The 27,798-nt window shown below is 42.4% G+C and overlaps 2 protein-coding genes across 5 annotated transcripts in view; one reads left to right on the top strand and one right to left on the bottom strand.

Moving 5' to 3' along the window:
* The first annotated feature begins 28 nt into the window (after positions 1-28).
* Positions 29-21,755, top strand: Ecd (ecdysoneless cell cycle regulator). Its single transcript, XM_041638941.1, has 14 exons — positions 29-346; positions 1,624-1,829; positions 4,402-4,519; positions 4,930-5,017; positions 5,113-5,291; positions 6,628-6,820; positions 7,349-7,477; positions 9,871-9,999; positions 10,536-10,621; positions 13,102-13,208; positions 13,291-13,477; positions 15,419-15,486; positions 18,377-18,588; positions 21,484-21,755. The coding sequence occupies exons 2-14, from the start codon at positions 1,625-1,627 to the stop codon at positions 21,712-21,714; spliced, it is 1,932 nt and encodes a 643-aa protein (XP_041494875.1). The 5' UTR covers positions 29-346; position 1,624; the 3' UTR covers positions 21,715-21,755.
* The window catches only part of Nudt13 (nudix hydrolase 13), a 46,791-nt gene continuing 34,000 nt past the window's right edge, over positions 15,008-27,798 (bottom strand). For all 4 annotated transcript variants that reach the window (XM_041638942.1, XM_041638944.1, XM_041638943.1 and 1 more), the window contains 2 exons: positions 25,554-26,974; positions 15,008-15,083 (listed from right to left, as the gene is read on the bottom strand). In XM_041638942.1, coding sequence (XP_041494876.1) covers positions 26,774-26,974 — 201 coding nt within the window. In that variant the 3' untranslated portion in view covers positions 15,008-15,083; positions 25,554-26,773. The remainder of the gene's footprint in view (positions 15,084-25,553; positions 26,975-27,798) is intronic.

Raw genomic sequence — 27,798 nt, 5'->3', positions numbered from 1 at the left:
TCAAGAGCGGAAGTGACGGACTAATACAGCAAGGTGCAGAAACTGGCTCCGATGCTCATTAGTGGCTACGTAGACTCATCTCTTCCAAGTTTCCAGCAGCGGCTCAGGGCCCAAGCGGAGGGGACCCACCGTGGGTTGGACTTGAGCGATTGATGCTATCTTCTGACCAAGTGTCCTAGTGGAAGAGGCGGCCAAGGAAAGGTGCCAGAGCAGAGGCCCTCAGGGCCTCTAATCGTTAAAGGAATTGCTTAGCCTTTGTCGGGTAGAAGATGGGAGTCTAGTTTGATTAAAGAGTTCTAGACCGCCGCAAGTTGTGCTCTTCGGTTGCTTCATTCTGTGCGCTCAGGTTTGTCATTTGTGTTGTGATCTTTAACCCGAATGATCTCAAATTCAATTCAGACCCTGTAAATGCTGCATGAGGACTCCTGCTTGGGTTAGTGAGAGGATGGGTAGAATTTTTCCTCGACCCTCCGGGTTGAAAGGCGGCATAATTCTAATTTACCGTGGTGAGCGGGTAGTTGCATAGAAGATGCAGGTTCCTTAGTATAAGAATCAAATCACAAGCCGGGCAGTGGTGACGACCGCCTTTAACCCAGCACTCGGGAGGCAGAGGCAGGCGGATGTCTGTGAGTTCGAGGCCATCCTCGTCTACAAGAGCTAGTTCCAGGACAGGCTCTAAAACTACAGAGGAACCCTGCCTTAAAAAAAAAAAAAACCAAACAAACAAAAAACAAAAACATACAACAACAAACAAAAAAAGAAATCACTGCATCAGGCGGGCAGCGGAACCATGGCAAATTATTTTGGGACGAAATGGTAGCACACAAATGTTTATAATTTTAAATCTTCTATAGACTTAAATTTTGTAAAGTGAGAGGCTTGCTCCCCCCGCCCCCAGGGCAGGGTTTCTCTGTGTAACAGCCCTAGCTGTCCTGGAACTAGCTCCACTTCTGCCTCCCTAGTGCTGGGATTAAAGGTGTGCGCCAACACCGCCCGGCTTGATAACATAGTTTTGAAGTAATGAGGTGTTTTAGAGATGGGATAATACTTCCGCTCCACAATTAACGAGAAGACTCAAAGAAAGAAAGTGCCCAAAGTATGCAATAGAAGCACAGATGGAAGTTTTGAGAGTAAATAGTGGATTAGTAATGTAATATTTTCAAATTGTGTTACACATACTGCTACTAATTTAAGGACAAAACATTTCATTTGTTGGTGAGACAGGGCCTTGCTATGCTATCCTTGAACTCCTGGACCCTAGTGATTCTCTTGCCTCAGGATGAGACAGTAGGCACACCCATTGCACTTAGCTATTTTTAATTTTTATTTTTACATACTTACTTGGTAATTGGGAAGTGCACTGTTGGGTCTCCATTCACTCTATAATGTCAAGGTTTCCAATTAACATAATTTAAGTATAAGAAACACGGTTTTAAGTATTAATGGCATTCAGAGATTATAGGTCAAGTGGTGTCTGATGAATACCAAAACCATGAAGATGGTAGGTAAGTGCATATCAAAGTTTTGGGAAATAGTGCAGTCACATAAAAGCATTTGGGGAATGCTGTTATTTCTCCTTCTATGTGGCTTATATCACTGAAACTTTGAATGTCATTTTCAAAGAATGGAGGCCAATATGAAGCTTGCAGTGCTAGAAGATGCTGTGGAGTACTGTCTGTTCCTGATGCCAGATGAAGCAAGAGACACAGAAGAACCCAAAGAGATTCTTCAAAAGTACATTGAAAGAATAATGACCCACTTTGCACCTATACTGGTGCCTTATATCTGGCAGAATCAGCCTTTTAATCTCAAATATAAACCTGCCAAAGGTAAAGTAATCCTTCCATTTGCTGTTGTCAAAGAGGTTTACACCTATAACTTTTAAAATTAGTGATGTTTGCCCATATCCATGCAAGCCCCTAAATTTAAATATATACCGTATAGATCAGAATGTGGGGATTGTGGCTGTTGTGAACTTTAGTTATGATGCCGTACTGCACAGGTCCAGGTTTACTGTTTCTTCACTCATGGTTCCTTTTTACTACTCAGTGCTTGACGTTCATTGTTAATGCGGTACATTGCATTGATTGAATTCTTAAATTTTTATTTATTTTATGTGCATGGGTGTTTGCCTGCATGCATGTCTGTGCACTGTGTTCATAGTGCCCTCAGAGGTCAGAGGAGGACATCAGATCCTCCTCTGATACAGAGGATTGTGGTAACCACTGAGCCATCTCTCCAGCCCCCTTATTGATTGATTTTTATATTATGAATCATCTTTGTAGTCTAAGAATAAATCCCACTGAATTGTAGTATTATAACCCTTTTAATGTGTTGTTGAATTTTATTAGTAAGCTTCTCATTGTTGTGACAAACATACCTGAGAAAAATCAGCTTAAAACTTATTTTAGGGGGCTTATTTTAGTACAGGCTGGCCTCAAACTCACAGAGATCTGCCTGGCTCTGCCTCCCTAGTGCTGGGATTAAATGTGTGCGCCACCGCCGCCCAGCAACAACACAGTTTTTTTTTTTTTTTTTTTTTTGAGACAGGGTTTCTCTGGTTTTGGAGCCTGTCCTGGAACTAGCTCTTGTAGACCAGGCTGGTCTCGAACTCACAGAGATCCGCCTGCCTCTGCCTCCCGAGTGCTGGGATTAAAGGCGTGCGCCACCACCGCCCGGCTAACAACACAGTTTTACACTCACACAACCTTTTGTTTGCTTTCAAAGACGGTTTGGTTGTCTGATCCTTGTTTTAGACCCAAACTCCTAAGAAATTCACATTTCATATCTTTTTCAGAATTGCAACCCCAGCTCCCAAATAATTCTTTTTTTTAATTGATATTTATTAAGCTCTACATTTTTCTCTGCTTCCCTCCCTGCTGGTCCCCTCCCCACTTCAGTCCTCCCCCAAGGTCTCCATAATCCCAATTTACTCAGGAGATCTTGTCTTTTTATACTTTCTACTTTCTACTTCCCATGTAGATTTGATCTGTGTAAGTCTCTCTTAGTGTCCGCATTGTTGTCTAAGTTCTCTGGGATTGTGGTTTCTAGGCTGGCTTTTTTTGCTTTATGTTTAAAAACCACCTGTGAGTGAGTACATGTGATAATTATCTTTCTGTGTCTTGGTTACCTCACTCAAAATAATGTTTTCTAGCTCCATCCATTTTCCTGCAAAATTCAAGCTGTCGTTATTTTTTCTTCTGTGTAGTACTCCATTGTGTAAATGTACCACATTTTCCTTATCCATTCTTCGGTCAAGGGGCATTTAGGTTGTTTCCAGGTTCTGGCTATGACAAAGCTGCTATGAACATGGTTGAGCACATGTCCTTGTGGCACAATTGAGCATCCTTTGGATATATGCCCAAAAGTGGTATTACTGGGTCTTGAGGAAGGTTGTTTCCTAATTTTCTGAGAAATCGCCACACTGACATCCAAAGGGGCTGTACCAGCTTGCACTCCCACTAGCAATGCAGAAGTGTTCCCTTTTCTCCACAACCTCTCCAGCATAAGTTGTCATCAGTGTTTTTGATCTTGGCCATTCTTTCAGGTTTAAGATGGAATCTCAGAGTTGTTTTGATTTGCATTTCTCTGATGACTAAAGATGTTGAACATTTCCTTAAGAGTCTTTCAGCCATTTTAGATTCCTCTGTTGAGAGTTCTCTGTTTAGGTCTGTACTCTGTTTAGATTTTTTATTGGATTATTTGTTCTTTTGATGACTAATTTCTTGAGTTCTTTGTATATTTTGGAGATCAGATCTCTGTCTGATGTGGGGTTAGTGAAGATCTTTTCCTATTCTATAGGCTGTTGTTTTGTCTTGTTGACTGTGTCCTTTGCTTTAGAGAAGCTTTTCAGTTTCAGGAGGTCCCATTTATTAATTGTTTCTCTCAGTGTCTGTGCTGCTGGGGTTCTATTAGGAAGTGGTTCCCTATACCAATGCGTTCAAGTGTACTTCCCACTTTCTCTTCTATAAGGTTAAGTGTGGCTGGCTTTATGTTGAGGTCTTTGATCCATTTGGACTTGAGTTTTGTGCATGGTGATAGATACGGGTCTATTTTCATTCTTCTACATGTTGATATCCAGTTATGCCAGCACCACTTGTTAAATGTGATTTCTTTTTTCCATTTTATATTTTTTGCTTCTTTTTCAAATATCAGGTGCTTGAAGATGTTTGGATTGATATCCAGGTCTTCTATTTGGTTCCATTGGTTCTCCTGTCTGTTCTTATGCCAATACCAGGCTGTTTTCAGTACTGTAGCTCTGTAGTAGAGTTTGAAGTCAGGGATTGTGATGCCACAAATAATTCTTGGAAGTCATTCAGTGGTTAGTTATCGAATACTTATGTCTACTTCCTTGCAGTGTTACACATGCCTGGGTTGTGATCACTTCTCTCTTGTTTATAGGAGGTGTTCCTGCCCATATGTATGGCATGACAAAGTTTGGAGATAACATTGAGGATGAATGGTTTATTGTTTATGTAATAAAGGAGATTACAAAGGTATTTCCAGAGTTAGTAGCAAGGTAATGTAATTATTTTAATTATTCTAAACAAATTCTCATTTTAAAGCTTAAGTGATTATATTTGTGTTCTTTTATTAATTTTTGTCTGAAGTCTGGTAGAATACACACACAGGCGCACACACATTTTAAAGACAGTCTCATTGTATAGTCCTGGATGGTCTGGAACTTGATGTGTAGGTCAGACTGACCTTGAACTCACAGAGATCCACCTGCCAGTGCCCTGTCAGTGCTGAGATTAAAGGTGTGTACCACCTTAACTGCTGAGCCATTTCCCAGCCCTACTTGACTGTATTTTAAAATGACCATCTGTACATAGTACACTCAAGTGTTTTCTGAGAAGAAGGGAAAATGTATTTGATCACAGCTGGTTTATGTTCTATGAATGTGAAAAAGGTCTTTTCTCTCACTAGGATTGAAGACAACGATGGTGAATTCTTGTTAATAGAAGCTGCTGACTTTCTCCCTAAGTGGTTGGATCCTGATAATAGTGCCAATAGGGTAAGTACACTCAGGCTCAGAACATGCCTTGTTATTTCCTGGGTCCCTGGAGCTTCCCAGAGCCCACGAAGAGACGAAGACGCACCATTTTGCAGGTGTTTTTTCATCACGGGGAGCTGTGCATTATTCCTGTGCCAAGGAAATCTGGAAGAATGCCCTGGCTACCCACCACACCCCCAACAATCCAACAGGCTTTGAGTATTATCTCAGCACACCCAGAAGCTGTGTTAGCTTCAGAATTTGTACGAGCTGCCGTGGACAGGCGCATCAGAGGGTAAGAAAGAGAACACTGATATTGTTAGCTGAGGAATATTTGGTTCAGGGCAACACAGGTTTTCATTTGCATACAGAATGCCTTCCACCTAGATTAATACTCCTCTGCATTTTATTGGTGGCACTGTTCATGGAACTGACAGTTACATTTATGGGATTTAAATTCAGAAATCACATTGATTGGTTGATTGACTGAGATAGGGTCTTGTCATGTTACCCAGGCTGGCTTTGGACGCCAAGGCTCAAGCTAACCTCTTCCCTCAACCTTCTGAGTAGCTGGGATTTCAGGTGTGCATCACTGAGCCTGACTTAAGTGTAGTTTTACTTCCCATTCTAAAGTGTCTTTTTAGCTGGGTGGGTGGTGGCAGCAAATGCCTTTAATCCACCACTCAGGAGGCAGAGGCAACTGGAGATCTGTGAGTTTGAGGCCAACCTGGTCTACAGAGTGAATTCCAGGACAGTCAGGACTTCACAGAGAAACCCTGTCTCAAACCCTGCCTCCAAAGTATCTTTTCTTATTTAAGTGTCTTATCAAAGTGTTATCTATAAAAATTTGATATCAGGGATAGAATGATGGCTTCATGGTTAAACACACCAGCTGCTCTTCCTGAAGACCTGAATTCAATTCCCAGCACCTATATGGCCACTCATACAGTCTGTAACTGTGTCCCAGGGAACTGAATATCCTCTTCTGGCCTCTGTGGCCACGCATGTATGTAGTGCACAAACGTACACATAGGCAAAACATTCATACACATAAAATAATAAATTTTTAAAAATAAAGTAAAAATTGAAATTTTTGTGATTCTAGAGCTTCTCTATGGTCCTTTGACCTATGTGGAATCCTTTAGGCTGCATTTCCAAGAGAAGACAAGTTCCAATAGCACTTTTCAGCGTATTGTCTCTCTCTCTCTCTTTTTTTCTTTTGTTTTTTGTTTTTTTTTTTTTTTGAATCAGGATTGCTCTGTGTAACTGCCCTGGCTGTTCTGAAACTCATTCTGTAGACCAGGCTGGCCTCGAACTCACAGAGATCTGTTTCCCAAGCACTGGGATTAAAGGCATTTGCCACCACTGCCTGACTTTCAACAATATTGTCTTATTGATACTAAAATTATTTTTAAGCTGGGCATGCTAGCTAACACCTTTAAACCTAGCATTCTGGGGCAGAGACTGGAAGATCTCTGTGAGTTCCAGGTCAGCCAGGAGTACCCAGTGAGATCCTGAAAAAAACCAATCCCACAATATTTACATTAAATAATTACAATAATTTACAATTATTACAAAATTTACAATAATTACAAAAAATTACAACAAAAACATTATGCTACCTGCCACAGGTACCCAGAAAAAATCGAAGCTTCCCTTCATCGAGCACACTGCTTCCTTCCAGCTGGCATTGTGGCCGTGCTCAAACAACGGCCCAGACTGCTGTCCGCTGCAGTCCAGGCCTTCTATCTCCGGGACCCTAGTGACTTGAAAGCCTGCCGCATATTCAAGAAGTTTTTGCCTGAAACACGAATAATGGCATCTGTGAGATATATCTTTCTTGGTCATTTAGTTTTTCTTCTCATTTTAATATGTCTTTTAGAAAATCTGTCTTACTCTCTTTTTAACCTGTGTGTGTGTGTGTGTGTGTGTGTGTGTGTGTTAGGGACATGTTAAGAAACTCCTCATTTTGTAGCTTAGTACTACCTACTTTTGACTATTCACCCTACTTCTGTAATTACTTCCTTCTTACCAATAAAACATTTCATCTCTGAAGAATTATTATTTTCCACTCTCTCCTAAATTGCTGTAGTATAATTAGTGATAATTTCAGTAGTGGCAAATGAAAAGTGGGCAACAGTGTGAATTCACAGAATGTGAATGTTTATCTCACTAGCTGCTTCTGAACACACAGAAAGTAAACAGGCCGCACCTCCTCTGACTGCACCTATGCGTCTGTAAACATGGAGTGCATGAATGGACCTACTGTTAGGTCTGTTATTCTAACTGTTAGAATGGTATTCAAAACTCAATTTCAGGAAAAGACTCACACTTTTGTGTCCAAATGCCCAGGTCACTTTTACTAAATGTCTGTACGCACAGCTGGTACAACAGAAGTTTGTGCCAGACCGGCGGAGTGGATATGGGCTGCCACCTCCATCTCATCCCCAGTACCGAGCCCATGAATTGGGCATGAAGTTGGTAAGCTGAGTGAGAAAACTACCTAACTTACTTTCCTTCCCTCCCTCCCTTTCCCCTTCCCTTCCTTTCTTTCTCTAATATGAACGGGCTGGAGAAATGGCTCAGTGGCTAAAAGTATATACTGCTCATAGAGGGCCCAGGTTTGATTGCCAGCACCTATAGCTGGTGACTCACAGCACCTGTAATTCCAGAACCAGTGGTTCCCTGGGTCAGATCTGTGAGCACCTGCATTCACATGTGCATGCCCATCTACACACATACCCATAAATAAATGATTAAATAGCCAAATAAAGAATTAAACAATACATTATTTAAAAAAAGACTACACAAAGACACTCTTGAACATTAAACATCAGTGATAGACATATAAATTGATTCAATCCCTATAGGCAAAAATTTCCTGCTATTTATCAACATTTAAATTACACCTACCATTTTTTTTTGTCATTTTCACCTGAGGTAATAAATGACACAGCATAGGAACTCTAGAAAGTCCCGAGTATGTGAGAATACAGTTAAATTCATCAATTCAAATCAGTATCAAGTGACTCTTCAGTAAATAGTGATCCAACAGCTGTGAAACCATCTGAGAAAGTCAGTTCCTTCACACTTAGAGCAAAATAAATTCCGCTTGGATTAAATAATTAAATGTAAAAATTGAAAATATAAAATTAAAAACTATAGAAAATTATCTGACTGGGAAAGGCCTTTTAAAGTGTGGCTTGCAACCAATATTGCTTTTATTGTAAGCAATAAAAGATTAATAATTTGGGTGGTGGTGGCACACGCCGTTTTCCCAGCACTCGGGAGGCAGAGGCAGGTGGATCTCTGAGTTCAAGGCCAGCCTGGTCTACAAGAGCTAGTTCCAGGACAGACTCCAGAGCTACAGAGAAACCCTGTCTTGAAAAATCCAAAAAAAAAAAAGGATATATTTTGATTATGTAAGGTTTCCAGCCAAGCACAGTATACATCTGTGGTTCCATTTAGAGTCTAGGAGCCAGAATGCAGACAACAACACAGCAGTAAATGGAAGAAGTTCTGCATGGAAGAAAAATGCCATGTGCTCAAAAGATCAGAAAACCCAGAGAAGGAATATTAACTGATGATTTTTAAATATGCAGAAGCTGAACAGATAGTTTGCAGAGAAGGAAGTACAAATGAATTTTAATTTAAAAATGTTGACCTCTGATCTTAAGAATTAATATCATTTAAAGCTACAAAATAGTTTATCACTACTAGATTGGCAAGTATAAAAATATATGAGAACATATACTGAGTTGGTAAGAATTTATAAGAATATATAAAGGAAAAATATACTCTAACGTGTTGATAGAAATAAAAATTGATCTGGGTGTGACGGTGCTCTTGGGAGGCAGAGGCAGGCCTTCTTTGTTGTGAGTTCCAGGAGAGCCATGGCCATGGAGCGGGACGCGGTCCCTGTGAGACAGTCTCCACTGTCCTCTGCCACTGCAGTTGCACTGGACGTTTTGCTTATCATTTGCACTTCTGGAAATGTATTTTCCAGGTGCAGAAACCACATAGACATATCAGGAAGCATCGTTCGTAATAGTGAAAATTTAGAAAACACCTAGGTGCATGTAGTGGAAGACTAGGTCAATTACGGCACGTCCGTGAAACGAAGTAGACAGATTGTGTGCCGATAGGAAGTTCTCTCTGTGCAGTAGAACACGTACTGCTGTTGGGTGGTGCGAGGGGTGGAGGAGGAGGATGGCACTAGGATCTGCTTGAGTGCACAGATTACTTCTGAAGGGAGATGCTGGACGTTGGTAATGTTTGGATTTCTGTGCCATAATACTGTAACTTTTAACCAAAGGATCATAAAACAAAGTCATTATTTTCTTCCTTTGTCTGAGAATATGCTCAACTTACTTTCACATTTTTGTTACAGTTTCATTTACTTATTTTGTGTGCATGGCAGGGTTGGGGAGCCTGCCATGGTACACAGTGGGGGTCAGAGGATAACTTTTGGGAGTTGGTTCTCTTTTTCTACTGTGTGAACACAAGGCAAGCACCTTTATCCACTGAGCCATCTTGCAGCTCAGAAACAAATTCTACTTTTCGTAAAGTTTAAAAAGTGTTCTGAGTGAAGCTGGGTGGTGGACACCTTGATCCTAGCACTTGGGAGGAGAGGCAGGCGGGTCTCTGAGCTTGAGGCCAGCCTGCTCTATATATTAAATTCCAGGACAGCCAGGGCTACATAGTGAGTCCCTGTCTGAAAAAACCACAGAAACAAAAGTGTTCTAAGTGTTCACATGCCATTGTGTCTGGTCATCTAGTTCTGGATTTGGGCTAAATGGAAAGAAATTAATTTAAGATGATAGAAAAAGAAAATACAAGAATAACATAACAAAAATTCTGTCTGTCTCACCTAGGCTCATGGATTTGAGATTTTGTGCTCCAAATGTAGCCCACATTTTTCTGACTCCAGGAAATCCCTTGTGACTGCTTCACCCCTCTGGGCCAGCTTCCTCGAAAGTCTGAAGAGGAATGATTACTTTAAGGTGGGACTTGTGGTGCTTGTTTCTTCTTGTGAGTGTGTATGTATGTGTGTGTTGTTTGTGTTCTCACATGTGGGCCATGTGTTCTCACTGAACCTGGAGCTTACCAGTTGACTCTACTGGTTGCCCAGGGAGCTTCCAGTAGCAGGTGTGGACAGTTGAAAGGGAAGTGCCTGTTCTTCACTGGCTGCCATTGTCTCTGGAGGCCTTACCAGTCAGGGAGATGATCAGATGCATTAAATATACATATGAAAAATGTCAGAATCATACCCGTTATATATAATTAGCCTATGGTAATGAAACACTAAAAATCGATGCATTTTGAGGCCATGTGTGGTGGCACACATACGTAATCCCAGCTCACCAGAGGCTCAGACAGGAAATTCTTAGTTCAAAGCCTTTTCTTTTTAGCTATTTAAGGCCAGCTGAGCTACTTACAAGACCTAGTTTCAAAATCATAATCAGGCTGGGAATAGAGCCCAGTAGTGGATTCCTCATACTGTATAAGCGCTGCTCTAATGGCCAGTATTGTGTCCAAGGGACTGATGGAAGGCTCTGCGGAGTACCAGGAAAGACTAGAAATGGCGAAGAATTACTTCCAGCTCTCCATACACCGGCCAGAAAGGTAAGTTATAGCTAGGACCCACTACACAGGAAGGAAGGCTGCTGGTGGATAGTTCTTTTTAACTAGTCTATTTTATAAAAGTATCATGACTGTATGTATGTGTAATGTGTGTGTGGCTATAGACACAAACTTGCCACTGGGTATCAAACTCAGATCATCAGGCTTCCATGGGCATCTTGCCTGCCATAAGTAAGATTTTTGTTGTTGCTATGAAAATAACTTGAGCCACCATGACTGGCCTTTTAAACGGTTATAAAATAAACTCCTGTCTCCTTGCAGACCTGTTCTCGAATCCCAAGGCTTAGACACCCTTTTTTTCATTTATTTAGACTTCCTTCATTTTATGTCTGTGAGTATTTTGCCTGAATGTGTTTTTGTGTACCATGTTTGCTCCTGATGCCTTCAGGGGTTAGCAGAGGGCATCAGAGCTCTGGAACTGGAGTCACAATGGTTGTGAGCTGTCATGTGAGTGCTGGGAAGCAAGTCAAATGCTCTGCAAGAGCTAAGTGCTCCTAACCATCAAGCAATCTCTCCGGTCCTTAGACATTTTTATGCATTTATTATGTATAGTATTTGCCTGCACACTAGAAGAGGGCATCAGATCTCACTACATACAGGTTGTTGTGAGCCACCATGTGGTTGCTGGGAACTGAACTCAGGACCTCTGGAAGAGCTGTCAATGCTCTTAACCTCTGAGCCATTCCTCCAGCCCCATCCTTAGAGCTGTTTAAAAATAATAACATGACTTTTTGTCTTTAGTTTGAGACAGGGTCTTCTGTAGCCCAGGCTGGCCTTGAGTTTGTTGTGTAGCTGAGGTTAAACTTGAACTTCTGATCTTCTACCTCTGCCTCCCAAGGCAAGTGCTACCCTGCCAGCCAGTGTCATAATCTTTTTTTTTTTTTTTTTGAGACAGGGTTTCTTTGTATAGTTTTGGAGCCTGTCCTGGAACTAGCTCTTGGACACTAGGCTTGCCTCATACTCAGAGATCCGCCTGCCTCTGCCTTCCGAGTGCTGGGATTAAAGGCGTGCGCCACCACTGCCCGGCTCAGTGTCATAATGTTTTATTAGCACCACTAGCATCCTCGTTGTCCTTGGTCCAGTCTCTAGCTTCTGTTGATTACCCATGCCCTGCACCCTTCTTCCTTGCTGTTCCTCCACACCCTTATTTCTTCAACTGTGTCTATACCTAAACTTGGTTCCCAACCTCTAATAACTTTTTCACTTCAACCATTAGAGCCAGGAAAATATACCTCTGATTGTGCTAACCTCCCATCTCTTAAAATTTATTGGAGATTACAACAGTGAAAATGTGCATGTATCTTAAGTATCCACCCAAAAGAGATAAATGAATTGCCATGTATTTTTTTTCAGATTTTTTTTTAAGTAACAGAAAAAATTGTGCATGTGTTTCGTGTATAATGTGGTCATTTTTTGTTTGTTTGTTTTTGTTTTTCGAGTCAGAATTTCTCTGTGTAGCCTTGTCTGTCCTGGTACTTGCTCTGTGTAGCTCAGGCTGGCATCAAACTCACAGAGATCCACCTGCCTCTGCCTCCTGAAGGGCTGGGATTTCCAAGGTGTGCGCCACCACTGCCTGACTCAATGTGGTGTTTTAAAATATATATCCACTGCAGAATGGTCAAATCTAAGTAAAATGTGTATTACCTCATGTACACTTGATGATGCACTAACACTGCACTGTGAGTGGCGAACACTTGGTGCATGTGTGCCATAGCACACTTGTGGAACCTAAAGACAACTTGCAGGGGTCGGTTTTCTCCTTCCACCGTGCAGGTCCTGACAGTCAAACTCGGGTCATCTGGCTTGATCCATGTTTCAGGTCCCATCTCTTCTTTAAAAAAATAAAAAACATAGCTGGGCGGTGGTGGCGCACGCCTTTAACCCCAGCACTGGGGGGGGGGGGGGGGGGGGCGGCGGATCTCTGTGAGTTCAAGGCCAGCCTGGTCTACAAGAGCTAGTTCCAGGACAGGCTCCAAAGCTTGAGAGAAACCCTGTCTCGAAAAACCAAAAACCAAAATCTTGTCCACACCCTAATAAAAGTAATTAATTGCCATCTTCCATGTTTCTTTAGCATTTGCTGTTCTAAAATGCTGGTTTTTGCCATCTTTTTAAAATCACTTTTAGGGTTTTGTTTGTTTAGGGTTTGGTTGATTCTCAGTAATTTTTTTTTAGTCCATGCCTGCCTCAACCTTCGGCATAGTTGAGATGCTTTTGAAGTCCTAACCTTCCTGCCTCCACCTTTAAGTGCTGGGATTTCAGACGTCCCTGCCACACCCACCTGTGTTTTGCTGTATATTATTATTTTCTTGCCCAGTCATGTTTGCATAACATGGGGAAGGGATAATTTATTACTTATGTGATTTTTTCAAAGTATCCAGTTGTTTACTAAATTTGGTTCCATCAGTGTGGAGAATAAGTCATGTCACCATCATAAAGAATGCTTGTGCTTTCATTGTTTATAGTTCACTTGCTATGAGTCCTGGTGAGGAAATCTTAACCGTGTTGCAGACACTGCCGTTTGATGTTGAGGAGCTCAGAAAAGAAGGCACTGATCTTCCTCCTGAGGATGGTGAGTGATGGGCCAGGAGCAGAGCAGGAAGCAAAGAACGGAGGGCTGTCCTGTGTCATGGCTCACCTGCTTTCTTTTCCAGACGAGCAGTGGTTAGTCCTCTCGCCAGACCAGCTGGACCAGCTGCTGCAAGATGCAGCAGGCAGAAAAGAATCACAGCCCAGTTCCCAGAAGGAGGAGGAGCAGAACTATGACGTAGTGCAGGTCTCAGACAGCGTGAAGGCCTTCATCTCCAAAGTCTCAACCCACAAAGGGGCAGAGCTGCCCAGGTAGCTATGCTAAAGCAGAAAGTCAAAAAGGGGAAATGTAGTGGCATTTCAACTGTATTTTAATAAAGACTGCCTGAAGATCTGAGAGTAAGCCAGTCCCACTGGTCAGCCTTATAGACCAGATTATGGTAACGCACACCTTTAATCCCAGTAGCCATAATGACATGCACCTTTAATCCCCATAGCCACACTAGTTGCCATAGAATCTGGGCGGAGCATGCTTTTAATGATGGTGGTGCACACCTTTAATCCCAGCCCTAGAAAGGAATATAAGATGGGGGGTGGTTTGGGGCAGGGGAGACAGCTCTCAGACACAGTCTCATTGTGAGATTCCTGGAGGCAGGATCGCCATTTCGGACTGACGTCGAGGTAAGAGCCAGTGACTGGCTGCTTTGCTTTTTAGATCTTCAGGTTGAACCCCAATTTCTGACCCTGAGTTATTAATTATGCTTCAAGAAAGTATCATTTCCACATTTTTGAGCAAGTTTCCGTCCTGATTTACTTACTCTTTTGGTGCTGCATATAGTGCGTCTTCTTTATCTGAGGTCAGATTTCAAGTAGCCTTTATAATTCCTGAAGTAAGCCAGAGAACTTGTGGCTTTAGCAGTCACCAATCAGAATCGCAGCACCTTTACTTTACTCTTTGGTTTATTAGTTTGTTTTCTTGAGATGGGGGTCTCTCTACAGAGCCCTGGCTGCCCTGGAACTCACCATATAGATCAGGCTAGTCTTGAAATTACAGCTGTGTGCCTACCTCTGCCTCCAGAGTGTTAAAGATGTGAGCTCCCATGCCTGGCTTCTATAGACTCTTCTTCAGAACCCGTAGACTCTATCGCTTGTAGCTCTCAACAGGCTCAAGCTTCTGATCTCTTACCTCACAAGTGGACTGAAATCTTGAAACTCAAAGAGAGGGCTTAAAGGAACTCATCATAGGCAGAAAGAATCACAGAACTGTGAAGCTGTTTGTGGCAAGTAACTGGGGAAAAGTAGGTAGAATTGTTACCTGAACAGCAAATACCTCTTTTCTTTTTGGCTGAAATAGAATTGGCCCAGAGGCCATGCACACCACTGGCCCAGAGGCCATGCACACCACTGACCCAGAGCCTGTGCACACCACTGGCCCAGAGGCCATACACACCACTGTCCCAGAGGCCGTGCACACCACTGGCCCAGAGGCCATGCACACCACTGTCCCAGAGGCCATGCATGCCACTGTCCCAGAGGCCATGCACACCACTGTCCCAGAGGCCATGCACACCACTGTCCCAGGGACTGTGCACACCACTGTCCCCCGAGGCCATGCACGCCATTGTTCCGGAGGCTGTGCATACCATTGGCCCAGGGACTGTGCACACTAAGAAGTGCACCTTGCTGAACTTCTTCCCCTGGCCAGTGAAACCTTGTGAGTGTTACTATTCCTGAACTGTAAGAAAAGATACAGATCATGCACATTATTTGTTGTTAAGAGGGAAAGAATAAGGGAAAGTGCAATTTGTTAAACTTTGATTTTTGTTATTGCTGTTTTCTTACCTTAAATTCACTTGAAATCACGATCATCTTGACTACACCTCCCATGTGCTGGGGCTAAAGACATAAACTTGGCGTCCTATAAGAATAAGCGTTATAAGTGAACTCAGATAAATCATGCTTTTCCCATGTGTCTTGTGGGGAGTAAAGAGCAGATAGGTTACCAAATGCATATGCTTAAATGTAAGATAACAAGGTGTAATTTTTGCTTTTCTGTGACCAGATTTTTGTGTTTCTCTTGTCACTCAAACAAGCATAAGGATTTTTTCTTATTGATTTAAACGACGATTACTCTAGGTGTTCCTTTCTTGAATATTTCTGGTAGTTTCTCTTAAGTGTAGCACCATCTTAGAACATGTTTCAGAGAACTGTGGTCAGGATAAATTATGTGGCCTTTTCCTTTTTATCTTTCAGAGACCCTTCTGAAACTCCAATCACTTTTGATGAAGATTCTTTTCTTAATTATTTTGATAAGATTTTAGGTGAGTTACAGTGTGGTGTTTACTTTTATTTTGAAACTGTGAAGATGTATCACTGCTGTTAGAGCACTGGGACATTAGGTCACTTATGAATCAAAATACTACTTTCTTTTGATGGTTTTGAGTTTTTAACCATAAATTACTGCCTGGTTGAATCACTTTACAGAGGCGACCTATTAGTGCTTGACTTGCTAGCTGCTAACTGACTGAGTGCACAAACATTTTATGTTTTGAAAGGATTTTAATTGGCTTCCATGTTTCGTTTTTTGTCTTTTCTTTCACATTGACTATTTTAGAAATCAATAAGAAAATAAGAGAAAATACAGAGGGCTGGGGAGAGAGCTCAGTCAGTAAAGTGTTTGCTGCATAGGAGTGTGAGGACCTGAGTTCAGATCTCTGCGCTAACTTAAAAAGCTAGGCACAGATCTTTCTGTGCCTCTCAGAAATGAAGGGACAGAAATAGATAGGCAGATCCCTGGCGCTTGCTGGGGAGTCCAGGTTCAGTGGTGAGACAAGGTGAAGAGTGGCAGAAGACCATGCATACACATTGGGACATGCTGTGTGCACATCACACAACAAAACCCAGGGTTTGAACAGCCTGTGCACTGAAGAGTAACCAGTTCATCTTTGAAAATAGTTAACTCTTCCTAGTAAGCAAGCAAATGTAAAATAAAAGCATGATTTTTTTTCTTACCTTATTGAAAAAATTAATCAGCTATTTTAAAGGGTTGGAGAAATGAACACCATCACCTTTGTGGGGAGAGGTAAGTCTAAGTTGTCTTTCTAAAAACATTTTGAGAATCTAGGAAGCCCATTATTTTTGACTTAGCCATTTCACTTGAGGGATTTATTCTGTGAAAGTGATAAACGGTCACTGATGGTCATTTCGGTGCTTTTTTTTCTTTTTTGTAGCAACAAAATTCTAATGACCAAGAGAAAAATGGGTAAATAAAGCACTGTATTGTGAATTTGCACCACCATAATAAAGTATGAGGTCATCTGCATAGTTTGTAAGAAGGCCTACAAGACACAGTATGTAGAAAAGCAGACTGCACTTCACTGTGAGCACATCTGGGTTAAGAAAGAAAACCCTGGGGTGGCTTGTTGGTCTTTGAGGGGACTGGAATTTGGTTCTCAGCACCCATGTCAGGCAGCTCATAACCTCCAGCTCTAGGGGATCTGATGCCCTCTTCTGGCCCATGGGCATATATATCTACACACACAAATGAAAATCTTATGAAAGAAATGTCTGTATTTGCATGTGCCTGTGCACAGACCTGTATTACATTTGACATCTGGACTCCATCCAACTGTTCAGAGATGTCTCAGAGAGTAGCTGAATGTTGACATCAATGTATATTTATGTCATTTTCTAATTTTAAATTTAAAAAATATACCTGTAATTTAAACATTTATATATGAGTATTTTGCTTATGAACTTATGTGCATCATGTGTGTGCCTGGCTCCTGAGGAGGCCAGAGAGGGTGTTGGATATCCTGGAGTTCCAGATGGTTGTAAGCTGCCTGGTGGGTGCTGAGAGTCAAAATCAGATTCTCAGCAAGACAACAAGTGCTCTTAACCTCTGAGCCACCTTTCCAGCTTCCATATTTTTGATCTGATTTTTACGGTGCTGGAGATCAAACCCAGGACCTCATATGTGGTAGGCATGTTCTCTACTACTAAGCTCAGTTTTTAAATACTTTCAACTCAGTTTTTATTTTTTTTAAAGATTTATTTATTATGTATAGTGTTTTGCCTGTATGTCTGCCTGCAGGCCAGAAGAGGACACCAGATCATATTATAGAAATTGAACTCAGGACCTCTGGAAGAGTAGCCAGTGCTCTTAACTGCTGAGCCATTTCCCCCGCCTCCTCAACCCAGTTTCTAAATAGAAAATATTATTATTATTATTAGTGTGTGTGCATTATAGGTGTGGGGTGGTGTATGTATAACAGCACATGATGTCAAGGTCAGGCAGAGGATAACTTTGATGAATAGTTTTCTCCTTCTTCCTTAAGGGATCTAATTTAGATCACCAGGTTACACAGCAAACACCTATCCTTGAGAACCATCTCAACAGCCCAATGTTTTATTTTATTTGTTTATTTATTTTGGTTTTTTCAAGACAGGGTTTCTCTGTGTCACAGCCTTGACTGTCCTGGAACTCACTCTGTTAGACCAGGCTGGCCTTCAACTCACAGAGACCCACCTGCCTCTGTTTCCCCGAGTGCTGGGATTAAAGGTGTGCACCACCACTGTCTGGCTTCATCTTTTTTTAAAAAAATACTTTCAATTAATCAAATTCACTTTAAAAAACTAGTGGAATCTTTTGGCTCAGCCTTTTCATGGTTCTGTAAATGTCTCCCTGAATCATCATTTTGGGAAAGGGTATTACAAAGTAGTTGGGTTAACTCATTTGGTCCTTGTGGAACATTCCAATCCTTTGAGAGATGTAACCTCTTTTTTTTTTTTTTTGATTTATTTATTTTTATTTATATGCATTGGTTTTTTGTGAGGGTGTCAGATCCCCTAGAGGTAGAGGTATAGGCAGCTGTAAGCTGCCATGTGGGTGCTGGGAATTGAACCCAGGTCCTCTGGAAGAACCACCAGTGCTCTTAACCACTGAGCCATCTCTCCAGTCCTGAGAGATGTAATCTTGCTCAAAAATTTTTACCAAGTTGCCGGGCAGTGGTTGCGCATACCTTTAATCCCAGCACTTGGGAGGCAGAGGCAGGTGGATGTCTGTGAGTTCGAGGCCAGCCTGGTCTACAAGAGCTAGCTCCAGGACAGGCTCCAAAGCTACAGAGAAACCCTGTCTCGAAAAACAAAAAACAAACAAAAAATTTTTTTTTTTTTAATTAAGTAGTTCTTTCTGTGTCTCGGTCAATATAGGAACAAAACCTCAAGAGTCAGAGTCAGACCCTGATGATCTGGATGAAGATGACTTCGGATGTTTAGACAGTGATGATGACTTGGACTTTGAAACTGAGGACTCTGAGTCTCTGAAAGGAGCTCTTGGCAGTCTCAAGTCCTATATGGCCCAGATGGACCAGGAACTGGCGCACACCAGCATGGGCAGAAGCTTCAGTACCCGGAAGCAAGAAGTAAGTGTTTTTAACCTCTTCTTCTCCATGTGTAGGAGAGTGACAGTCATATTTAATCTGAGTTTTTCTTTCTTTTCTTTTGATTTGTGAGGTTTGAAATAAATGAGTGCTAATTTTATTGCTGGCTGATTGATTTTAAGAATTGACCCCAGGGACTGGGGTACATGCAGTCCATCACTAAGCTATATTCTCAACCCCAAGAATGCTAGTTTTCCCCTAACTTGAAGTTTATAATCTGCCTTTTCCTTTTAGTGGTGAGGGCTCAAATAGAGGCTTTGTGCTGTCGGTGCCTGCTCTACCACTGAACTGCCGCCTCTTTCAGAGTCTCAGGATTTTACAAATGACCTTCCCTTCTCAGCCTCTTTTGTAGCTATGAATTATATGTTCATGCCACTGTGCCTGGCCCCTATAATCTTTGATTTTATACCAATGTGCAAGTACCAATGAGTTAACCCAACTACTTTGCAAAAGTCCTACACTATGTAAGGGCTGAGGTGAGACGAGAGCATTGAGTCTCTTAGAGCAAGCAGTCACGGTTTACAGGTGTTCGCAGGACTCCTGGCTCTCTACTTGGGTGTTGTCACTGTAACTCACCGTCACGATGGCACAGAGATGCTCTGAGCTGCTGGACCATCCATCCAGCCCCCAGAGTTAAATTCTTTATGCTATGAATTTTCAGGATTTAAAGTAAAGAATCATTATGTACTCAAATTAGCGTGTGATTATTAATACTACTGCCATTTTTTTCTTTTCCTTTTCCTTCGTGTGTTGTGCTTGGAAGGTATATGGAGTGAGTAGATTTTTGAGATAGAGCCTCACTTTGTAGTCCAAGCTGACCTCAAAGTTGAGCTGGAATTGCAGGCATGGGCAACTGGGTCTAGCAATATGTAGATTTTTTTCTTTTTTTAAGAGAGAAGAGGGGCTGGAGTATTGAATCAGTAGGTAAAGGTGCCTCTTCTTAAGCCTGACAGCCTAGGTTCAATCCACACTGTAGGAGAGAACCAACTCCCCAGAATTGACCTCTGAGTACCTATACACATATCAAACACACACACATAGACACACACACTCAAAATCAACCTTTAAAAAATGTAAAGGGAACCGGGCAGTGGTGGCAGGTGGATCTCTGTGAGTTCAAGGCTAGCCTGGTCTACAGAGCAAGTTCCAGGACAGTCAAGGCTACACAGAGAAACCCTGTCTCGAAAAACAAACAAACAGAAATGTAAAGAAAGCTAAGAGGAGCTTAAGTATCTAAGAAAAAAATAACTTCAATCTTAATTGTTTCCTGTCTTCCTAGTTTAGCTTCAAATTTAGAATTCTTCTCCCAGTCTCATAGTCATCTTAGTGTTTTTGACCACACTGTTTAGCCAGCAAGAGGCATTATGGGAAGAGCACAGACATTAGAGCGATGTGAATCAGGGTTTGAAATACTGCTGGCATCTACTGTGCACTGTCTAACCAGCCAGTGACCCTCGTGTCTAGAATCAGTATGAAATGACAGTAAAGCCATGGGAGCTCGTGGTTAATGTGAGCTCTGTGCTTTAACCATCTAAACCACATTTAAAACCATAATTGCTTTCACCCTAACAGAAATTATTTGTTAGATTTAATTGTGAATAAATATTGCACAAGGATCTTGTTATAATAAGGGCCTTTTTTTGTTGGTATGTTTATTTATTTATTTATTTATTTATTTTGAGATAGGGTTTCACTGTTTAGCCCTGGCTGTCCTGGAACTCTTCTCTGGACCAGGCTGGCCTTGAAGTCACAGAGATCCACTTAAAGACACCACCAGACCAGGCACTAATGGCCTTTTTTTTTTTAAGCCAAATGGACAAAGAGCTGGAATTTTCCGTTTGGGAAGTCCTAAGAGATTCAGACTGTTAAGTTAGTGGACCACAGTTTGAGTGACAAAGATATAAAGGTCTATAGGTCAAGATGCAATTCTTCAAATCTTTTCCTCCAGCCTGTGAAATAGGAGACCCAGGTAGCAAACTGGATGCTTTGTAGTTAGACGCCACTTAAAAGATTGTGGTCAGGAAACAAAAAGGAAATTTAACTTTTTTCATTTGGAGGAAAATTTAGATTTTTGCCTTTTATTAATGTATTAATATCAACGCAGGATTATTTCAAAGCAGGGGCAGACTTTTTGTTCACTTTGTAGGAATGCTATGGAACAATCCTTTTCTACACTATGAATGTGTAGTACTCTCATTGGTTAATAAAAAGCTGACAGGCCAGTAGCTGGGCAGGAAGTTAGGTGGGAAAGCCAAGCTGAGAATGATAGATAGGAAGGAGCAGGGCAGAGTCAGCTGCCTAGGAAGCAAGCCGTGCTAGAGGACAGGTGAAGCCACAGCCACGTGGCCATACACAGACTAATAGAAATGGGTTAATTTAAATGTCAGAGTGAGCCAGTAACAAGCCTGAGCTATCAGGCTTGTTATAATTCATATTCAGCTTCTGAGTCAGTTATTTGGGTCTGGGCACTCAGGACAGGAAATGTCTGTTACGTAGAAACTCTTTTGAGACAGAAATGTGTCACGTTCTTTAGAACTAAGCTTCTTTTGTTTTAAGACAAGATCTCTAGTCCAGATTGACCTTAAACTCCCTGTGTAGCTGAGGATGATCTTGAATTTCTGATCCTCTGGCTTCCACCTCTCAAGTGCTGGGATTACAGGCATGTGCCATCACCACACCTGATGGAACCAGGGTTAATATATGCATCAAATCACATTATTAGAGCTCATTTTCACTTATGTCACCAAGGATTGGAAATTTCATTTTTAATTTGGAATTCATGTATATATATTATTGCTAAGTTATTGCATTTTACTGTAACCGACATCTAACCTAAGGGTTAATATCTCATGTTGTTCTCTCTCTTCCTCTCTCTAGAAGGACCCTTCATCCCCGACTACAAATAACAATTCAGATGAGGAAGACTCAGGTGCAGGAGATTGCGCTGAAGCAGTGGATGTAGACCTGAACCTGGTTTCAAATATACTGGAATCCTACAGCTCCCAAGCTGGCCTGGCAGGACCTGCTTCCAACCTGTTACACAGCATGGGTGTGCGACTCCCTGACAATGCTGATCACAACCCCCAAGGAAAGCCAGTGAAGAGTTAGCCTGCACATCAGCTGAATCAACAATAAATTCTCACTGACTAGACCGTGAGTCAAGTGTGCTATTTCTAGTCTGCTGTTCATGAGAATGTCTGCCTTAGCTGGGTGTTGGTGGCACATGCCTTCAATCCCAGCACTCTGGAGGCTGAGGGTGGTGGATCTCTGCAAGTTTGAGGCCAGCCTGGTCTACAGAGCAAGTTCCAGGAAGGCTCCAAAGCTACACAGAGAAACCTTGTCTCAAACAAACAAACAAACAAAAAACAATTAAAAAAAAAAAAAGTATTCCTTGCAGGTTCCAGAGCCCCAGTACCACTTCTCCGCAAGTCTTGTGGCCTCATGAGCTTGTTTTGTTTGCTTAAAATTTCCCTAGACATGGCCTCCCTTGTAGCTTAGTAAAATATGATGCACCCTTTTGTAACTCTGAATATTTAGTTTCTCTCTTAGGTATGTTCCTCCTCAGTCAGAATTCTAATTTGGCAAAATCCCATTTCATTCACTTTTTAATGAGATATAAAGTGCTAAAATTTAAAATGTTCATTTTGTGACATTTTGCACATGTTCCTAATTCAAGATAACTTATTTTTTTAATTAACTAATTAAAAGCAGCCTGGGTGTCACCGAGGCATTGTGTACCTGGTATAGTGCCAGCTTTTGTTTAGCCCGCACTGCCTCCTTCGTCCCCTCTCCCACTCACAGGGCTCTGCTTCACACAGAGAGATGGTTCTCTTTGTCCCTCCATTGCCGTCATCCCCTCCCCATCAGTTCCCTTCTGTTTTCATGTTGCATTTATATTTAGCTTACTGAGGCAATCTCACATAGCCACATTGTCTATGTACCCAAGACTTGTCTGGACACATGAAAGGAGGTTTTTCATTTGAGAATTATGTTCATTTTGTTGACAATCCCTTGAGCCTTCTGTTTCTATAGCCTAAGTGCTAGAATTATAAGTGTGGGCCGTCACACCCAACTTTCCCTTAGTCTTGCTGTACACAATTACTTACTATATATTGTTCTGAGAAGGCCTAATGCTGGGGGCTGGGGAAATGGCTCAGTGATTTAGAGCACTTGCTCTTCCTACAGAGAACCCCAGTCTCAGCATTCACAACCACCTATAACTCCAGCTCCAGAATGTTTTGATGCCCTCTTCTGGCATCTGTGAGCACTACATGCATGTGGTATACATATATACATACATAAAGACAAAACGTACACATAAAATATAAATAATAAATCAATTAGCTGGGCAGTGGTGGCGCACACCTTTAATTCCAGCACTCGGGGGCAGAGGTAGGTGGATCTCTGAATTCAAGGCCAGCCTGGTCGACACAGTGAGTTCCAGGACAGCCAGGGCTATACAGAGAAACCCTGTCTCAAAAAAACAAAACCAACCAACCAAACAAACAACCCACAAAAACAAAAAACCCAAAACATACATATAAATTAATTAATATAAGTAAATTAAAATATAATATAAATTTATATATTAATAAAAATCAGGCTGGGTGGAGAGCTGTATCGATGAAATGCTTGCTGCACCTTTCAGTTCCCCAGAATCCACCAAAAAAAGCCAGGCCTGGTGGCAAATGTCCTAGTCCTAGCCCTGGATATATCCATAGCTTGCTGGTCAGCTAGCCTCGTCTAATCAGCAAGCTCCTGGCCAGTGAGACCTTTTCTCCACCACGTGGCTGGCTCTTGAAGTTGACCTCTGCCTCCACACATGAACACAGGCATGCCTGCATGCAAACACACACATCTGCAGAAGTAGCAGATGAATGTTTTTAATTGGCAGCATTTAAAATAACTTTAAATGTTAAGAATAAATTAAAAAACCAAACAAAGAGAGTAAGTACATCTTACAGTTTGTTTTGAAATTTAGTCCCCACATTATGGTTCGGTCCCAGCTTTCCCATAATGCACTCATGTATGTTAATTTTATCTTCATTGATGACAAAATGTTGAGGAAGGGTAAACAGATAAAACTAAGTCAAGAGCAGGCTGTTTCTCTATTCCCATTACCAAAGGTGACTGAGCTTGGTGCAGACTCCCTCTGGAGACCAATACATTTGGTAAAAGGTTTTGCTAATCTGCACCATGGCCCCAGCTATGCCACTCTATCTTTAGTGCTTCCACAATCCCTTGTGTGTACATGCATGTGTGCACCTGTGCACGCACACACCCTGTGCCCACAGACCTGCCATTTTCAGTATCCCAGCCCCATCTTCCAGATAACCTTGGAGTGGTAAGGCCCCTCTACCCAACTTGTGCTGGGAAAATGAAGTTCAATATTGCGGTGTCTCCTATTAGCTTCCCTCATCTTTTCCAAAAAACCCAGGTTCATCAAAAAGCACATAATCAAGCCGGAACCCTGAGCCCTTCTCCAAACTCAGCCCGTTCACGGCATGAGCAGGTAGTAACGCACACAGACCCTGAACCGTTTCCTGACTGCAGAAGTGTGCAGAAATCTCAGGTTCCTTTCCCAAGTGTGTCCTCCGTGGGTGAGGCAAGCTGCCAAATCGGGACCAGGTCGTATCTTTCAAGAATTTCTGATGGAGGCACCTGGGTTTTCCCAGAAGTGACCTTTTGGGGTCAAAGGGAAATTCAGAGCTTCACCTTTTTCACTTCTGGAATCTTTTGCCTAGTGCTATGGGGCTTTAACGTCTTGTGTGATATCTTGCATTCTGACCATTAAGTTTGCTTTGAGTCAGAAGGCAGAGTTAGCCACTAGCTGATCAAATTAACCATAGAGATTTTGGAGGACTGAGGACAGATAGGAAACAGGAAGTAAGGAGGTGGGTTGAAAGAATCTCGGACTTTTGGATGGAGAAATGGAAGATACAGGAGGTCACTGGTAGCTTCTCTGCCACTTCTCTGATCATTCAGATTCTTATCTCAATATCTGACTCCCAACTTTTTATTGATAATAAAAAATAAAAAAATAAAGAATAATTTGATAAATGCTCCACTAATCGTAGGGCGGCTGGGTCTTCTATCTTTTTTTCATTGGTGGAATGAGTGCTGCTATCTGAGGCGAGGACTTGCCGCAGTCACTCTTTCCAGATTCCGCACATTTCCCAATGAGTGCTGCTATCTGAGGCGAGGACTTGCCGCGGTCACTCTTTCCAGATTCCGCACATTTCCCAATGAGTGCTGCTATCTGAGGCGAGGACTTGCTGTGGTCACTCTTTCCAGATTCCGCACATTTCCCAATGAGTGCTGCTATCTGAGGCGAGGACTTGCTGTGGTCACTCTTTCCAGATTCCGCACATTTCCCAATGAGTGCTGCTATCTGAGGCGAGGACTTGCCGCAGTCACTCTTTCCAGATTCCGCACATTTCCCAATGAGTGCTGCTATCTGAGGCGAGGACTTGCCGCAGTCACTCTTTCCAGATTCCGCACATTTCCCAATGAGTGCTGCTATCTGAGGCGAGGACTTGCCGCAGTCACTCTTTCCAGATTCCGCACATTTCCCAATGAGTGCTGCTATCTGAGGCGAGGACTTGCCGCAGTCACTCTTTCCAGATTCCGCACATTTCCCAATGAGTGCTGCTATCTGAGGCGAGGACTTGCCGCAGTCACTCTTTCCAGATTCCGCACATTTCCCAGTTGTGTCACAGCCTGGCAATCTAGACTCAAACATTTTTCTGTCACACACAAAGAGCTTTCCTGTCCCCACCCCATTCTCATTTTTCTAAAATTTGAACCACAGAACAGAAAAAAAAAAAACAAAAAAAAACCATGTCTGAATAAAAGCATGAATATATTTCCTCCAGGGAATCTTCTCTTTTACAGCAGCAAGATACGGAGGACACAGGCGCTGGGGTGCAGCTCAGTGACAGGCTTACCTAGGTGCATGAGGTCCTGAGCTCAGTCTCTGGCACCATGGGTGGAGTTGGGGGTCGTCCTGGCTCGAGCTTCAGGCGTGGTGTTTACTTGGCCTTGCCATCCCCTTAACTGAAGCAGCACTCTCTGGGTGTGCAGAGTCCAGGGCTGTTTTTGTTTAGTCTCTGCCCTGGGTCACAAACTGAACAAATGAAAGAGCTGGAAAGACAACATAGTCTTTCAAATCATCTCCAGTCCTTCTGGGCTTTAGCTACTTCAAAAACCACACCGCCTCTGGTTGCCTGTAGAGCGTGCTGTGGAAGACCTTTGCTCCACTTTCTTCACCCCTTCAAGAGCTTACAAAGATAAAACCATAACTTTTGGGCTCCGTGATGGAGCACTTGCCTACCATGTGTGAGGCCCTGGGTTCCACCTCTAGCAACAACTGCTACCAAAGTCGACTTTTCCTACCACAAAAGAACACACCTATAGGGGCTGGAGAGGGATCAGAGCCTGTCGTCCAGAAGACTCAAGTTTGAGTCCCAGCACCCACATGGCAGCTAGCCACAGTCTGGAACTCCGGTTCCAGGGGATCTGACACCCTCTTCTGGCCTCCACAGGAACTAGGCAGGCATGTTGTGCAAAGATGTATATGCAGGCAAACACTTATAATAATAAAATTTAAAAAAGAATATACCTACACACAAATTCAAAAACATTATTTATGTTATTTTTCTGTGGGGACAGAAGCAATTCAAATGTGAGTTTAGATACTAAGATAAATCACCCCAGGCACATTTGGCAGTCCCTGTAAATGCAACATCAATGAGCCACACGCTGGAAAGTGTTTGCTCCTACAGCCATGGAGAAAATGACCCCCACCAAACAAATCAGCCCCTTCCCTCAGCTTTTCATAGTTCGCCTCTCATCAATCAACATGTTCCTTAGACCTCTGCTTTGTCAAAGAGACAGTCTCCATGTGTTTCCCAGGTTGTTAGGAAAAAGTGACGCTCTTGCCTCAGCCTTCAGAGTAGCTGCACAAGTGCGGGTACAGGGTATTCTATCCAGGTTACACTGACATTTTTGGTTGTTCATTAGTAGGAACCTCTGTTATTAACAGGAACTCCTCAGAGCTTCTTCGCCGTACGAGGTGGCCCTGGAGCGGGCTCTGCCACCTCCTCTGCAGTCGATCTCTGGCATGCCCTTCAGCTGCTTGGGAGGGATCTAGATGGCCTGACTTGAGCTAAGCAGCCAGGGAAGAACAGGTCTGTGTTTCCACCCACGTCTTAATCATGTGGTGGGCAACAGCTAACTTGGGGGGCAGCAGCAGTGGGAGAGCATCACTCTGTTGCTCAATAAAGGAGCCCTTTCTCATCAGGGCTGCGGCCACCTCATCCAGACTGAACCAGGCAGCTGCTTCTAGTTCTCTCAGGTTCACCTGGATCTGGAAGACAAGGGGGAGGGGGCGAAATTAGAAGATATAAAATTTAAAAATACTAGGCCTAAAGTGAGAAAATGCAAATAAAACTATGTTTTCTCAAATGATAACATCTGGCATTGATGGGCTAGGTTAAAACCAGAAACACAAGAGAGAATTAAATGTATTTTTAAATAGTTCTTTAAAAAAGTATAAATTTAAAAATTCTTATTTGTACAAGGCTAAGAACATTTGTTAAGCCTGGTTTCAGTACCCAGCGTACATACGCATAAAATCCCAAAGTATAGACACTAAAATACTGAGTGGTAAGTTATAATTAATTGTGTCTGCATCAACTGTATAACTCGTTCAATTAAAAAGCAGGCACAGGGTCGGCAAGCTGGCTCAGCAGGTAAAGGCTCTTGTTGCCAAGGCTGAGGACCTCCACCTGGTCCCCAGGACTCACACGAGATGTGGGGGAGAACGGACGCCCACAGCCTGTCTCTGATTTCCACCATGGGCACACACAAACACATCTGTACAAACGCTTCTCTAAAGGGTAAAGGTGAATGATGACTAACAGCAAGAAGCAAAGTAAACACAGACTGTTCCAGGAAGTGGAGCAGATTAGAGCCCATAAAAATCAGACGACAGAATAGGCAAACTAGATAGGCAGGGCCTTCGGTGACTTCCATCTGTCAGACATGCTACAGACAACTGAGGTGGATTTAGGTAAGACATCAAAGTCCCTTTCAACCAGAAGTTCCTAGAGTTTTATATCATTACTCCTCAACATCCTGAATTCCCTGAGCAGTAAGACCAACTCCCAAATTGTTAAGTGAGGTGTGTGT

This window comes from Microtus oregoni, unplaced genomic scaffold, assembly GCF_018167655.1.
Source record: "Microtus oregoni isolate MIOR12 unplaced genomic scaffold, Mior012 000056F_ref0000123, whole genome shotgun sequence".
Lineage (NCBI taxonomy): Eukaryota > Metazoa > Chordata > Mammalia > Rodentia > Cricetidae > Microtus > Microtus oregoni.
This window is presented reverse-complemented; position numbering and strand designations above follow the sequence as displayed.